General features: G+C 36.8%; 1 protein-coding gene across 1 annotated transcript in view; it reads right to left on the bottom strand.

Moving 5' to 3' along the window:
- Nucleotides 1-10669: 10669 nt before the first annotated feature.
- LOC143573597 (ATP-dependent DNA helicase 2 subunit KU80-like) overlaps nucleotides 10670-17434 on the bottom strand; it is a 28054-nt gene continuing 21289 nt past the window's right edge. Inside the window, exons 2-6 of the mRNA XM_077058435.1 lie at nucleotides 12936-13085; nucleotides 11682-11849; nucleotides 11296-11595; nucleotides 11085-11215; nucleotides 10670-10980 (exon numbers count right to left, since the gene is read on the bottom strand). Of these exons, the coding sequence (XP_076914550.1) occupies nucleotides 10923-10980; nucleotides 11085-11215; nucleotides 11296-11595; nucleotides 11682-11849; nucleotides 12936-13085 (807 nt within the window). The 3' untranslated portion in view covers nucleotides 10670-10922. The remainder of the gene's footprint in view (nucleotides 10981-11084; nucleotides 11216-11295; nucleotides 11596-11681; nucleotides 11850-12935; nucleotides 13086-17434) is intronic.

Raw genomic sequence — 17434 nt, 5'->3', positions numbered from 1 at the left:
AGTACAACAATTTACTTAGTTAGTAGATCTCCTTCTACAGTCATTGAAATGAGAACACCAATGGAGATGTGGTCTGGATAGCCTGCAAATTATAATAATTTGAAGGTATTTGGTTCACTTGCTTATGCTCATGTGAATCAAGGAAAACTTGAACCAAGGGTTGTCAAATGTGTAATGTTGGGTTATCCTAGTGGTGTGAAAAGGTATAGGTTGTGGAGAATGGATGGAGGTACACCTAAAGTCGTAATCAGTAGAGACGTAGTGTTTAAGGAGGATGTAATGTATAAAGATATATATAATTGGGAGAAATTTGGAAAATGAGGGGCAAAATGGTCAGTTTGAGGTGGAGTTGATTGATGATGAAAAGGCAACAACTCAAACTAAGGTCTCAAGTGGTGATCCAAGTTCAAGTAATAGTACAATCACAAGTACTAATACTTCCAGTTATAGCTTAGCAAAAGACAGTATAAGAAGAAATATTGTACCGCCTGCAAGATTCAGGAACAGTGAAGACATTTCTGCATATGTCTTTAGTGTTGCAGAATCTGAAAGTGTGAATGAACCATTGACTTACAATGAAGCTGTTAACTCTGAGCAAAGAGATGAGTGGGTTAAAGCAATGAAAGAAGAGATGGAATCATTGCAGAAGAATAACACATGGGTGCTAGTCAACAAGCCTGAAGATCAGAAGTTAGTCAGTTGTAAATGGATTTATAGGTTGAAAGAAGGAGTGGAAGAAGGAGAGGCTCCTAGGTTCAAGGCAAGACTAGTTGCCAAAGAGTTCACTCAAAGAGCAGGGCTGGATTACAATGAAATTTATTCTCCAATTGTGAAACATGCTTCAATAAGGGTAATATTGTCATTATGTGCAGTATTGGATCTTGAATTAGAACAGCTTGATGTAAAAACAACATTTCTACATGGGAATTTAGAAGAAGAAATTTATATGAAATAGCCCATGGGTTTTGAGATGGAGAAAGATAGTGATACAATGTGCTTGTTAAAAAGATCACTATATGGTTTGAAGCAGTCTCCAAGACAGTGGTACAAAAGGTTTGATGACTACATTGTGTCAAATGGTTTTAACAGAAGTAATTTTGATAATTGTGTATATTTTAAGGAATATACAAAGGGGTCTTTTGTGTATTTGTTACTGTATGTGGATGATATGCTTGTGGCCTGCAAGGATAAAGAAGAAATTAATGCTACAAAGGAGTTACTTAAAAGAGAGTTTGATATGAAGGAACTGGGGTGTGCAAAGAAGATTATTGGCATGGAAATTTCAAGAGATAGGGTTGCTGGGATCTTGAAGTTGACTCAAAAGTCTTATGTGAAGAAGGATTTAGCCAGTTACTTTATGAGTTTTAGTAAGTCAGTGTCTACTCCTTTGGGTCAGCATTTTAAATTGTCAAAGCAGGATTCACCTGTTATTGAGGTGGAGGTAAAGGAAATGTCAAAAGTTCCTTATTCTAGTGCAGTAGGTAGCTTAATGTACCTAATGGTTTGCACTAGACCTGATCTAGGATATGCAATTAGCCTAGTCAGCGGATTTTTATGTAATCCTAGTAAACAGCATTGGGAGACTGTTAAGTGGATTATGAGGTATCTAAATGGTACACAGGATGTTGGTATATTTTTTGGTAAATGTGGTAGTGGAGTGGAGATGGTGAAGGGGCATGTAGATGCAGATTTTGCCAAAGATCTTGACAGGGGTAAATCTGTCACAGGGTATGCAATCCTGGTTAATGGTGGTTTAGTTAGTTGGAAGTCAACATTGCAAAAGGTGGTAGCTTTGTCATCTACTGAATCTGAATATACATGTTGCATTAACTGAAGCTGTTAAGGAGTGTATATGGCTAAAGGGGTTTGTATCAGAATTGGGGATTATTGTTGATAGAGCTTTGGTGTTGTGTGATAACCAAAGTGCAATTAAGCTATCAAAGAATCCCATTTATCATGAAAGAACTAAACATATTTCAGTAAAGATGCATTTTATAAGAGATATAATCATTTCAAAGAAGATTGAAATTGATTATGTGGATACTAAGTTAAATGCAGCAGACATGTTAACCAAAGTTGTGCCAGGTCCAAAGTTTAACACTTGTTTGGATTTAATACATATTAGTGATCGTTTTGATGTTAGTTGACAAAGGCATAAGGTGGAGATTGTTATGATATATATATATATATATATATATATATATATATATATATATATATATAGGTATTGGATCATTTCAGAAGTTCTTTTACAGCGAGAAGTGCGAGAAGTGAAGGTGTAACTCCATTAATCCCTAATTTTACTCTCTTTCTTATGTGTAGGTGCATTGTGTAGGTGCATATGTATGTGTGTAGGTACGTATGTTTGTATATGTGTACGTATGTTTGTATATGTGTAAGTATGTTTGTATGTGTGTAGGTACATAGGTTTGAATGTGGCTCGGTACATTTATATGTTTGTAGGTAGGTTTGAATGTGTAATTAAGACATAAATACAACCAACCTACATATATGTATGTAACATCATATGAAAGGGATTGAAATTAGGGATTAATGGAGTTATACATTCACTTCTCGCACTTCTCGCTGTAATATCACTTCTCGCAAGATCCATCCCCTATATATATATATAGAAAATGGTTCAAATAAGAATAAAAAGTTTCCTAAGAATGGTAAGAACCAACAAATTTTGACATCTGGCATTACAAATTATAGTGAAAGAACAATGCTAGGAAACTATGTCGGTTATAATGATGAAAGAGTAATTCTAGGAAACTATGTCGGTTATTGGTAATTTTAAATCTCAACCATTGATTAACATGATCCAATGGCTTAGATTTATTCTTACTCTTCCTAGAAAACTATTTCTTTTTATTATATATATATATATATATATATATATATATATATATATATGGCAGATATTGGTAATGTAAGTCCAGGGGGCTTATTTTCATTCTTGTAAAGATGTTTTGAGAGTACAAGTAAAGATGGTTAGTGTTTACACAACTTGTGTAATTAGAGGGACTAAAGGTGACAATTTGTATCCGGGAAGTTGATGGTAGTTATAAACAGATTAGTTAGTGGTTAATTCAGTTTCATTTTTCTTTGTAATTCTCTCTCAATACTCAATCATTTGGTTTTGAGATTTCTTTCTTTGTAATCGTTTCATGGTGAATAAGAGAAGCCCTAAATCGTTGTTAGATTTCTGAGTCAAATTCATATTCAATTCATTTTGTATTCTTCGGTGTTAATAGATCAAATTCCGCTATATCGATTAACACTAACAAATCCAAAGCCCGTTAGTGAAAATTAAAGAAAATGAAATTTTCTATAAAACTTATCTATTTTTTTTTTTTTTGCTTTCTTAATCAAATTAGGCCACATCTAAACCAAACAATTAGAGTACTTATATTATAAGTACAAAACGATTACAATAAAGTGACAGGTAAACAAGCAACAAGCTGCGACGCAACCCCCTTTTGAATAGCAAAGTCAATCCTACTAAAAACGAAGCTTTGGGACCTATGAGTCGAAGAGGTCCCCGTGTACGACAAGCTGAACCCTACCCAAAAAAGTCACAACCTTTGGGGCCAGAAACCCAAATGTATCAAAAGCAAATGGGAGAAAAACATGTTGATTCTCTAAACAAGTTTTCTCGTGTTTAACAATTTTGCTCGATTCAGCCTTCAACGCAGCCTAACCCACAACAAACCCACGGTCCTTGAGCCTAACAAGAGGTGACACTCCTGTAAGATCCACACAGGCGTGTTTTCCCTTACCCACCCGAACAAAAGAATATAAGCTGATCGTAAAGTAAACATCCCTTTAAAAGAATACGTGAGAAAGTTAACAGAGCCCTCATTTTTAGTAGAAATCTCAAGTAGGTATGAAGGACAGGGAAAGTTGATAATAATGATTGTAGTTTTGAAAACATGAACCAAATTTGAATTTTGGTCTTCTCTAGTTCCATTCTAATTTAACCACGTTTATGGTTTTAACATCCATTATAATTACAAAACACACAAATTTTCATGACCATGATACTTCAATTCGATTGCCTAAATGTGTGCATCATCAAGAACACAAAAACACAAACGTTGGCACAACCTACTTACGACCTTGTCTCCGGTTACACAAACAAGCCTCTAGCATCTTGTTCCTCGATTTCACTGCGCAATGAAAGCAATCATGAGTTAGGAGGTGTTTGGGTGAACTTTTAGATCTGCTTATTTGTTTTTTGAAAAGTAAAAACCACTTTTAAAAAGCTTCATTTTGAAGCTTTTGAAGAAGCTTTACCAAACCTTTTGCTTTTCACACAAACACCCCCATAAACTGATGAACATTTAACATTATTATTCCAAGAACAATTAGAATGATAGGCAAACACGATGTATTGCATGTCTTCGGTCTCGGTTTTAGTGATGATCGTGACATCTTTTGAAGTAAGAAACTCGCAAAAACTTGATAGGTCCGTGTTAATAAATGGGTTAAACGAGTGACCTGTTTAATGAATTAAGCATGTCAACCCGAATGTCACCACTTTAATTAACAAGTCAACCCAAATGCAGTTTTTTACGTTTTATACTTTTTACTAAATATAATATGCTTTTTCTAAATATAATAAAACCTAATTTTTCTACTAAGAAACCCTCCCGTACTTAATTTTTATTCTCTTTCGTGTTGAAACCAAATACCTTAATATATTATATATCATCTTAAAAGATATAATAAATAAATTGTAAAGTTGATATAAACTTGAAATTGTTAAAATTATATTAACATTATTAGGGAATATTTTTTATTTTAAGTCAGATTTTTAGACGAGTTTAAAGTTGGATTTATAGTAATGGAGATTCCAACATGTAATTTTCAATCAAATCATAAACGGGTATACCCGGTACCTATAAGGCTATAAGTACACCCGTAAACAATGAGTAATGAATAACCTACTCAATGTCATCCTTAGCTAGTTTGCAACTTAGATTTTTTTTTGGATACAGTATAAGGTTTAATACCTTTAATTAATATAATGTTTGATCTGTGTATTGATAGTGAAAATAATCTTCAAGTATAAAGATCGGCTTTAAAAAAAACATAGTGGGGACATATGTTTATCATCATAGTCGTGTCCAGCACAAGTGCCACACGGTCTTGTTACTCATAAAATTTGTGAATTTATTGTAAAGATTTGTGAAATTCTAGTTTATATTGATGAATTTCATGATTTTGAGTTGTAAATATATAAAAATATACAGGAAATAACTTTTATCATCATCTTACATGCCACATGGACTAAAGTCATAACAAGACATTTACACATAAGAACGAAATTGAAAATTTAAAGTACAATTAAAATTGACTGCTGTAGCCTTTCTTTGGGACACATCACATTTATGGTTTTGTAATTACTCGTTTATCTGTGCACCAAGTTATAATACGTGGTTGGGTTTTTTAAGATTCCATGACATATATTATCTAGTTGGTCTTCTTATCAACTTCATTTTATAATTAGTAATCAAGTATGATGTCACTAATAAACTAAATATATTAGAAAGGTTTTCTTTAATAACAAGTGCATAATAAATAAGTTGGAAACGTTTTACTAGTTGGTGTTTTCATAGGGAATTTATAAAAATGATAGATTTATATTGTTTCTACATAACTGAAGTCCTAGACTCTTTTAGCCTCTTGATATCTCAAATATGAGAGATCGTTGTTTGAACTAACCCGACTGTAACTCGAAAACATGGTCACCCACACATACTTCAAAGTGGGGTTCGATTGTGGTGTTAAGGATCAATAACGAAGAAGATACAAACATAAGAGGCAACAACTTTAGTCAGGGTGAGTATTTAACAACTTCAAGCTGAAGTCAGGGTTAGGGTTAGGTACCTCGTTTCCTTGCTCCAACCGCTCTAACTGCATAACCCATGTTTCAAACGGTGAGTCGAGGTCATGTTGGACCCAGATTCTTGTAGAAATGCATTTAAACAACAAAATCCACTATTTATGACGACCTTAGTAATAAGTTTATAACTATAGGAATCAAGTTTGTAATTATTTTAGTTTGAGGATCAAGCAAGCAATATCTGTAAATTATATTGGACTGACCATGCAGTTAAGTCATGTATTAATCAAACAACTTTTTACTATTTTTCTTTCATTTATACATACTTTTTTTTAATATCTTCCTTTTCCTTTACTTGTCTACTTTATTTTCACATATATATAATGGCCAATAATGATTGTGTTTAAATATATCTATGATGTTATATTAACATAATTTGGATGTGTAAAACTTGCTAGGGGTATTGGTGATGTATCAAAGTAGTTACTCAAAAATTAATCAATAGAATAATGTCATCTCAGGTCAACCAAAACCATCACAACTACAATGTATGGGTTCACCCGAGTACTAGAACTCGATCGCAACTACTCGGCTCCCTACTTGCTAAACCCAGAGTGGTATACTCAGGGTAGCAGAGTATACTCTGGGTACTTTACTACTTAGCCAAAGTACTCAGACCCTCGAGTAAACCTCCACCTTATAGTTTAGTGTTACATGCCTGGATAGTGACGTATAAGTGAGACAAATTGCAATTCAAAAGAGGGGTTTACCCATTCAACATACTTTCCAAAAGATTCAAACCATGTAATCTGTTTTCCATGATGAGCATTTATTGGTCAAAGATCATTTTGATTAATTTAATCCTCACCAATCACCATGACATATACACATATAATTTATTCCTAGCTACAAAGTCATAATCAACTATTACAAAGAAATTTCACTAGTAGACTTTATGCTATATAGTCCACGTTTCTTGACATCATTATATATCCAATCACTCTACAGAAATAATTATAAAATCTTTGTATCAAGTCTCACTAAAAGCAAACATTATCAAGAACCAAGAAAGAGTGCATGAAGATCCAACGAGTTCCACAACTTTTATATGTCTTGGATAGCATCATCTCGTTCTTTTCATCGTCACGTCATGAACAAAAACTTCTTGTTCATCATGATCTCGTTCTCAAATCCGCATTTGAGATAAACCGTAACCATGCCATGTTGATTTTTTTGGTACTTGGCTTGTGCATTGTAACCGTACTCACTAGTGGTTCTTCAAAGCAATCACATGATAGTGAAGAATCTCAGTGTCACTCGACTCACTCCGATCCTTTTGCTTCTATGTTAGAACTATACCCATTAGCCCACAAAGTCGATGAACAAATATTAGATGAGACTTATAGTCTGATCACTAATATTATGGTCGAAGATGATATTCATGAGTTCACCCCTCGATTAGTTCATCTAGAACTAATCGAAGGTGCCACTGGCAGCCATGAAGATTTCAAAGATGTCACCCCTAGTATTATTCATGTAAAACTAATTGAGGGTGCTATTAAGAGCAATGATGAGATTGAAGAGTTTCATGGGTACGATGGTTATGATGAGGATAATGACGATGAAGGTGATGACGATGAGGATACTTCTTCAGATGATGGAGATGATGATGATAATAATGATGACGATGATCTTACAATTAGAATAGAACAGTTTATAGAGAAAAATATTAGAAAATGGAAGGAGGAGATGCTCAATGACAAGTTGTAATACCTAAAATGCTAGCTTGATATATATTGTTTAGTGTTTTTAGATAGATCAAATAGGTTTTGATTTTTATATATATTGTACATGTCATGTATATTATTGTGGTCATTCATGATGTTTGTCAATTGTAATGTGAGATGGAATTGGGGACACAAAATATGCAATATATATGATGATAGAGATAGTAAAGTAGTAACAAGAAGATTGATCTTTGCTTTCATTAATCTTGATTTTAAGTTGGCTTCATTAAGCGAGTCTTAAAGCTAAAATGATAAACTGGTGGTTTTATTTCTTCCCTAATGAAACCCATTGTATCAAAGAGTTTGTAGTCTAACGGTGTGATTGCGTGTAGTAAAAGGTATTTCTCCTCAAATAATTGAGGGTTCTAGTCCGACAAATGGTGATGGAAGTTGGTGAGATTTAAAAGAAAAAGATATTAAGCACGACTAACGGTTAAATCAATAGAGGGTTCTTAAAAACCCTCTACATGTATTTGTAAGAAAAAAAAAGTTGGTGAGATTTAAAAAGAAATTTATCGTTAAAAAAATTACTCAAGCGTACATCATGAAAAAGATCAAAAGATTGTATTGTAAAATATATCTTGATCAACAATAAGAGGGCCCTTTAGTACATTCATCTTTTGTTTGTTTTTTTAGAAAGGAGGTATTTTATATAAATAAAGAAAACAGTCCTAACAAGTAGCTAGAACAAAAAAACACATAACATTACAAATACAATAAAGGTTTCTTAAACCACTCGATCCTAGAAATAGTACATTTACGATTTCTGTTACTATACCACAAGAACGAGAAATGTAAAATTTCATCAAATAGCGTTTCTTTGTTATGCCGAGTCTTCTCAAATACCAAGTCATTTCTGAATCTCCAAATAATCCACCAAGTGACAAAAATAATCATCCCGATCAAATCTTTCTTATGAGTTTGAACTCTCAACGTGTCCCACTAAGGACATTCATCTTTTGTAATCTAAGTAGTTGATCATTTAACATGATCTTTTGTAATCGAAATACTATGTCTTTCTCTTAGATGTTGGCGTCGGTGGTGAAGGCGATAGAGAGTTGTTGCGATTATAGAAACCTGCTTACGGTATTTATTTCATTTTAATTATTTTATTATTATCTTAATTACATTCATCTTACACACATTATGAGTTACAGTGTATAATATGATTTTACATGCTATGATATACAATATAATTCTAAAGTACAAATAATACAGAGAAAAAAAATTAGCAAATAAAATCTTATAAAGACTATATATGTAAAAGAAATAATGAATTTAAGGCTTAATTTTTATTTTCCAGTTTGAAAACCAAAATAATTTTTGAATTTACTAATGTGTAAAAGTATGTAATTTTTTACACCACCTTGTTTCAATATTTTATTTTGAGAATATTACGTATGACGTACACATGAATGCTCAATTCATTGACAGCGTTACATCCTTCAAAGAAAATGTTGCAACAACTACTCCTTAATTTAGGTGAATAGTAAATGTATTTGTAAAACATATATATTATTTTTCTTTTCTTTTCTTTCAAATTCATATCTAACAGATAAGTAACTAGTTGCGCCAAATAATATAAATAAATTTATAACATGGTTGGATTTTATGCTTTATTTTTTGTAACACCATTAGGTATTAACACAATAACACTATCAATAATTAATACTTAACTAGGAAGTCCCTCACATGCCTAACACAAGAATGTATTTTTCGTCACTTTCAAACTAAATGCCCCTGTATAATGTTTGACATCGTATTCCCCATTTCCCTACTCAAATAATGTCGATCTTTCTTCAAAGTTTCCCGTTGACGTTCATACTTCAAACTTAGGAGACGCTCCAAATGGATCGCAATGTGGGCAATTAGAAAAGGCGACACTCCAAACATAGGTGACGCTCCAAATCGATCATAAGCATAAGGCATATTCCAGAATGGTTTGAACTCTTTCCACAATATGTTCCTTATGATCCCATCTGGTAAGTTTGTCACAAAAACGGCGTATCTTGTTTCTCCGTCGAAGCTTCGCCGCTGATTTCCACCTCCTCACCTCTCTCCGCTCCATTTGTAACTTATAGACTAATGTTTATAGACAAAATTTTCAAATCTATGTATTAAAATTTGTGAAATTAAATTAAAGGAAATAAAGAGACAATAGATTAAAGTTAATAAATAATATAAGTTACTTAGTTAACAGGTTTTTACGTAAAATAATAAAACATAAAATGCCAAAAACCCGGCATTACCAACGCAAGGCCGCCCTTTATAGGGTCTACGAATGATGTGTAGGTGAAATCACATGTTTTTAATGTTTAATATAGTGTGTTTTAGTTTATATCTATCGAACATAATTACTGTGATTGGTTTATGATTTTAGGTGCTTGTGGCATTAAAGATAATAATTGGAGATTTTAACATGCATGCTTTGAAGTTTAGGGAAGTTCGGAAGTGATTCGCATGCGTTTAAAGGTAAAATGGGCATATCCGGGCTAGAAAATGAGTTACGAGACCCATAATATATGAAGTTTGGGTTTCTCGACGAGACAATCTGAAAATAAAAAATTCTTGATGTCACCTCCACCGTAGCCTACGGATACGGTGGAGGCCGGGTAAAAATGGTGTAAAGGCCATTGTAAGGCAGTTTCTTGATACCGTAAGCTACCTGACCATCGTAAGCTATGGTTCGTCTTGGACGATTTTGGAGCAATTATTTACCATCTTAACACCTTTCAATCATCCATTTCCATCCTTCCATGATTTTAGATTTTCATCTTCCCAATCCATAATCAATCTACTCAAGATGCAGAGACAAGGCTAAACCTTTAGTAACCACGTCAGGCGTTGGGTGTTATATGAACGGATGATTTTGTGATTTCTATCTTATATGTGGATTAAGTTTTGATTAATTCGTTTAATTAATCCTTTATGTTTACTTGATTGATCAAATAGTTGTTTTTCTGGGATTCCTTTTTATTATCAATCAATCAATTGGTTTGTATTCATCAACAAGTAGGATTAAAGAGTCATTGAACCGGTTACAATTGATCATAATTCTAGAGGAGTTTTATACTAATAAACTGGTAATTAAGTAGACTAAGTTCACTTGTGTCAAGTCCGATTCGAATATTAAACAGTAAACACATTTACGGTTTTAACATCCGTTATAATTACAAAACACAAACTTTCATGACTATTCGATAGCCGATACTTCAATTCCATTTGCCAAAGTGTGTTTGTGCATCTTCAAGATGAGAAAAAACACAAACTTCGTTACACCCTGCTTATGACCTTGGCTCCGGTTTCACAAACAAGCTCCTAGCATCTTGTTCCTTAATGTCACTGATCAAACCAGCACGCGCCATAAAAGCAAGCATGAGTTAGACTAGACTGATAAACATGTAATATTATTATTATTACAAAAACAATCAGACACAAACTATTACCTGTCTTCAGCTTCGGTTTTGGTGATGAGTGTGACGTCATTTGAAGCAAGAAACTCCCAAAAACTTGATAGCTTCGCCTCCTGGCAGAATCTAAAAATCTGGCTCAGAAAATCGTTGAACTGCTTCGGTTCCTATACGAGACACAAAAAAGGTCAAACTTCGGTCAACTGTCACATATTATGTGTGGTAAAACTAAAAAACAAATGCTTACTTGTTCAATGACACAACCCTTTCTAAGAGCAATTAGACACTCTAAAGCCTTCGGATAATTATCCCCTTCAAGTGAATTCTCCACCAAATCTAATATTTTATTCTTCATAGCAAAAATCGCTTTACTAACCCATTCGGGGCTATCTCTGCGAGATATCATAGCTTCAAAATCAGCTACAGAAGTCAAGTCTCCTAGTGTCTCGACTTTGACTTCAGATGTAGATGCTATTAAGTCAGTTGACTGGTTTTCATATGATCCCGGTGTTTTGTCCTTCAATAACCGCCTAGTTAATTTCTTCAACTGAAAATCAAATTTTTTAAAAGTTAACATTGTATCGTTTTATTGCAAGAAAGTAAAGATGTAATTGTGGTTTCCGTTAATTTGACCTTAGGATTCTCTTTAAGTTCAAAATGTCTTCTAAAGTCGTCCAGCACGAGCTTGTTTTTCGATACAACTTCAGGATCGGGTTCTGTTATTCTTTTGAGGGATTCATCGAGTGGGGGTACAGCTGCATCTGGATGCTTGGATTTCAGTTCAAGATGGTGGTAAAACCGCTGAATAAATAGCAGTCAAAAGTCAACAATATAGCAAGAAATTGACATAAGTCAAACATTTGTAAACGACTTTAGTTCAAGGGTAGCAATTTTCACGCATTTTATTTACAAATGAATTAAAATAAATTAGTTACAAATAGAACATAACAGGTTGAAGTTGAAGTTACCCAAAGTCTATTTTTATAAATACTTCTTTTTAAAACAAATATTAAGATTATGATCGTAGTCATTGTTAAACTTAATTAATTAATTAATTATTTATATTTTAAACTGGACTAAAACGGGTTTGTGGGTCAGCCCTGCCCAGCCCGTATTGACCCGTACTAAAGAAGCAATTTCCACCCACTACATGTGCACAAAAAATGGTTTCATAACCGGTTCGTAACCTGACCCGGAAAGAGCTGTAACCCAATCAGAACCGGTAATTGAAACCAGTTTAGCAGGAACCTGTTAGGAAGCTACCCGAACCACATCGAAACCGGTTCCAACATGGTCAAGCCCAACCCGAACTGGTGGTGCAAACAAGCCGATCCCGAGCTTTAGACTACTTGAGCTCGGCTCGATTCGAACCTATGTTTTGGGCTCAAGCTTGACTCGTATACAGAGATGAAGCTTGAGATCGGCTTGGCTCAGCTCGAGCAATTTTGAGAAAAAACTTAAACGAGCCAAAGCTCAGCTCGAGTTCAGACCCGATTGCTAAACAGACTTTATTTGAGACTCAGGCTCGATAAGGCCCAGCTTGATGCAAGCTTTTATCAATCCAATGCAAGCGGCCCAACACATTTTAACGGCTAGGCCCGAACAGTTCAAAACCCACCTGATTCATAGTTTGTCAACCCAATTCCAACCCGAACCGGTTCCAACAAAAACTGGTCAAACCTGATTCATTGACGTTTTCAACCCAGTTTCAACAAAAACCAGTTTTGACTTTTGTTGACCTGAACCGGTTTGGGCCCAGAAAACGGTATGTGCACCTCTAGTTTCCACCAAAATTATTTTAACCTGTAACCTAACCCGCCCATCTTGGCATCTAACTACAGTTTTCTTTTCAGTTTTGCAAAATTAGAGAAATAACTAACTAGATACCTCCAAAACAGGGTTTGGGGTGAACTCGGGCCGCAAATATTCCTCCTTTCCAGCTGGCGCTAGATCCAGCATCATCACCAACTTATCAGCAGCTTCTTGCTGCTCTGCACTTGGCTGTAGTGATACAGGAAGACTGTTAAAAGACGGAAACTGAAGGGTGAGAATGAAAAGATTGCTCACAACGTATATGTCAGTCTTTGCGTGGCAACATTCTGATATGACTGGGGTTCCGCGAGACCTGGCGCAGCACTCTCTCAACACATTCAAGTCTGTAGAGCCAATCGCTCAAAAGAAAAGAGTCATGGGAGACGAGAAGGCAAAGGCCATGAATGAGCAAGTAGAAGATCTACTGCGCGCGAATATCATTCGCCCAATACGATACCAAACATGGGTAGCCAATCCTGTGATGGTAAAGAAGAGCAATGGGTCATGGAGAATGTGCAGTGATTTCAAGGACCTCAACAAAGCGTGTCCAAAAGATTGTTACCCCCTCCCAAACATTGACGCGAAGGTGGACTCTGTGGAGCCATTTAAGCTCAAATGCTTCCTGGATGCCTATAAGGGCTATCACCAAATTCAAATGGCACCACAGGATGAAGACAAGACTGCTTTCAGAACTGACAAGGGTGTTTTCTGTTACACAAAAATGCCCTTTGGTTTGAAGAATGCAGGAGCCACTTACCAGAGACTCATGGATGCAGTTTTCAACGAGCAAATTGGAAAAAACTTAGAAGTCTACGTGGATGATTTGGTGATTAAAAGCAGGGAGGAAAAACAAATGCTCAAAGACATCGAAGAAACCCTTCGGCGCCTAAAGGAAGTAAACATGAAGCTCAACCCGAGCAAATGCACATTCGGCGTGGAAGAAGGGAAATTTCTCGGCGTAATGGTCACCAAGGATGGTTTCAAGGTGAACCCAGAGAAGGTGGAGGCTATCCTCAGCATGCCCTCACCATCCACCATGAAGGAAGTTCAAAAGTTGAATGGTAGATTGGTATCAATTAACAGGTTCCTAGCGAACCATGCAAGCAAATCTACCCCATTCATTAAAACATTGAGAAATTGCCTAAAGAAAAGCCAATTCAAGTGGACGCCTGAGGCCGAGCAAGCTTTCAGTGAGATAAAAGAATGTCTGATAAAACCTGCCTGCGCTCACAGCTCCACTACCTGGCGAAACTCTAACGTTGTACCTGTCAGCAAGAGAGCGCGCCATTGGCGCAGTATTGTTGGTGGATCGCAAGGGAATCCAAACACCAATCTATTATGTAAGTCGGGTGCTGACAGATCCTGAGACGCGCTACACCATCATAGAAAAGTTAGTTTTATCACTAACGCATGCGTCGCGCAAGCTTCACAGATATTTCAATGGTCATCCTATTGAAGTCCTGACTGATTACAACATCCATCAAGTCTTGCGACGTCCCGCGCTCTCGGGAAGGCTGACAAAAAGGGCGCTGGAATTAGGGGAGCACACGATCACCTATAAGCCTCGTCCAGCAATCAAGGGACAAGTCTTAGCTGATTTCATCGCAGAAATCCCTGAAGGAAAAGTCGAAGAGGCTCAGCGCGAAGTAGACCCTCCGCAAGCCAATAATGAAGAAAACGTTTGGAGATTATTCACTGATGGAGCTTCAAACAACGAAGGGTCCGGCGCAGGCCTCAAACTGGTGGATCCAGAAAATCATGATTATACTTACGCAATCAGGTTGGATTTCAAGAGCACCAACAACGAAGCTGAGTATGAAGCCCTGCTGGCTGGTTTGCGCATCGCGCAAAATTTCGGAGTTAAAAAGCTAGAGGCTCATGTGGATTCATACCTGGTAGCAGCACAAGTCAATGGCCTTTATGATGCCAAGGAGAACACCATGCCTCTGTATCTAGAGCAGGCGAAGAAACTCACCGAACAATTTGACTTTTTCAGAATCATACACATTCCGCGCAGTGAAAATAAGTCTGCCGACGCGCTGAGCAAGATGGCATCAACCAACTTCGATCATTTTGGCAAAGATGTCAGGGTGGAAGTAATGAGCAACCCGTCGGTGGGAGCGAAGTCTGTCCTTGTAATTCATACAACACCTTCATCATGGATAACTCCAATAATGGAATTCTTGAGGGAGGGAAAGGTACCAGACGATCGCGCACATGCGAGGAAGATAAGGCACAAGTCGCAGAACTACGAAATGCTTGATGGTACGTTATATCGACGCTCTTATCTTGGACCGCTCATGAAATGCCTAGACGCTGAGGAAGCAAGCTATGTGATCAGAGAGATACACGAAGGAATCTGTGGAATACATGCTGGCCCGCGCATGGTGGTTGCCAAGGCAATGAACGCAGGTTACAATTGGCCAGGCATGTACTTGGACGCGTTAAAAGAGATCCAAAAATGCAAAGCGTGTCAGAGCTATGCGCCAAACACCATGCTGCCAAAGAACAACTTGATTCCGGTGACCTCTGCATGGCCTTTCCACAAATGGGCAATCGATATTGTGGGTCCCTTACCACAAGCGTCGGGGCGAGTAAAGTTTTTGGTAGTGGCAGTAGACTATTTCACAAAATGGGTTGAAGCAAAGCCACTGGCAAAAATCACAGCCGAGGCAATGAAGCAATTTATTTGGAGCCACATCGTATGCCGTTTCGGCCTGCCCATGGAAATCGTGAGCGACAATGGCAAACAATTCACTGACAAGAAGATATCCAGTTGGTTCAAGGAATTGCGCATCAACCAGGTCTTCACTTCAGTATACCACCCTCAAGGGAATGGCCAAGTGGAACGCGCGAACCAAAGCTTGCTGAATGGGCTGAAGAAAAGGTTGGAGGGAGAGTCCCATGCATGGGTTGAAGAGTTACCTAATGTCCTGTGGGCGCACAGGACATTAAGCAAAACCAGCAATGGCGAGTTCCCGTTCAGCCTAACCTATGGAACGGAGGCTATGATTCCAGCAGAGATTGGATGCCCATCCTATAGAGTGCTCATGATGAGTAAGACGGATAACGAGCGCGAAAGGAGGTTGGATCTCAACTTACTTGAAGGGCGCAGAGAGGCGGCTATCATCAGTGAAGCCAAATACAAGAAAAAACTAGAAAAATATTACAATCAGCGCGTGAAAGAATGCCACTTCAAGAAGAATGATTTTGTCCTTCGGAACAATGAAGCTAGTCGCGCAATACCCCCGGGAAAGATGTCTCCCAACTGGGAGGGACCTTATCAAGTCTCGGAAGAATTGGGAAAAGGCGCATACGCTTTAAAAGATTTAAATGGAAAGAAGATCCCGCGCACATGGAACGCAGCACAACTCAGAAAATGTTTCATGTAAAAGTTGTTAAGTTTGTAATCAAGGCTTTTTAAGCCATTATGAATAATGATACGCGCTATTTTTTCTTAATATGCGTTCTATTACCTTTTGCATACATGTTTCACACTTCCCTTTATTAATTTTGAGCAATACGACAACATTGTATTGACATCAAACTAAAAATAAAACGAAGTAAAACATACATGCGCGATCTTCAAGCTCAAACGCGTTAACGAGTTTTAACTCTAAAACGTCAGGGCCTTAGCCCAATAATATGAGCCTTAGCTCAGGGCCTTAGCCCAATAATATGAGCCTTAGCTCAAATTACTCATAGCATCCATCCTACGTATTGCGCAGCTGGACCATAAAAATACCTAAGCATAGCTAAGGCAAAGCACATGCCAAAGCATAGTTGTTAAGGTCTCAGGTCGAGGTCGCGCATGGGATTATAATGGATATCAGAGTAACACATACTGACACGTAAAGGCTAAAAAACTAATTCATAATTCCCTATAATAAATGCGCGATAACGTCGCGCAAAAGAGGAATAATGAAATGCCAAGGCACGTGTCAGCATATTCAAAATATCGCAAAATAACTTGAAATATGACAACTGTTAAGGATTAAGTAAAAATAATTTCCTTACAACCTTGTTCAAGTTTCAATGTGTAAGCATACGTTATATTCAACAAGCACACGCATGCAATATAAAGAGATGAATTGGGAATGCGCAAGATGCGAATAAGGGAAAAACAAAATTTCATTCCAAAACATAGAAGTTTATAAATTTACAAATGATGAGGTAAAAACTACAAACACAAAAAAAAAAAAAAAAAAAAAAACAAGAAGGGCTTTTCAAGTCTCTATATCAATATCAGCCTCTTCATCGTCCTCATCATTACTTCCTCCCTCAGCATCTGGCGCAGCCCGCTCCTCGTCATCTCCAAACTTACCATAATCAAGCTGTTCGTCTTGAATGCAGTCGTCTTCTATCACGATAGTGTCAGGAGTAGGTCCTTTGGCCACGCCAGAGCCGCTGGCAGAGGTAGCATTGCCCGCGCCATCATCATTGCCACCAGTCCCCTCACATTCATCAAGTAATTTCTTTAAAGCGCCAAGATCGGGCTGGTCAGCAAGCGCGGCTATCTGCAAGTCACAAGGAACAGTATGAGTACAAAAGATTATGAAAATAAGTCAAGTAAA

Source organism: Bidens hawaiensis, unplaced genomic scaffold (genome assembly GCF_021521415.1).
Source record: "Bidens hawaiensis isolate Kalapana, Puna unplaced genomic scaffold, B.hawaiensis_p1.1 tig00026593_1, whole genome shotgun sequence".
NCBI classification, from domain to species: domain Eukaryota; kingdom Viridiplantae; phylum Streptophyta; class Magnoliopsida; order Asterales; family Asteraceae; genus Bidens; species Bidens hawaiensis.
The sequence above is the reverse complement of the archived record's forward strand: the minus strand, read 5'-3'. Positions and strand labels throughout refer to the sequence as shown.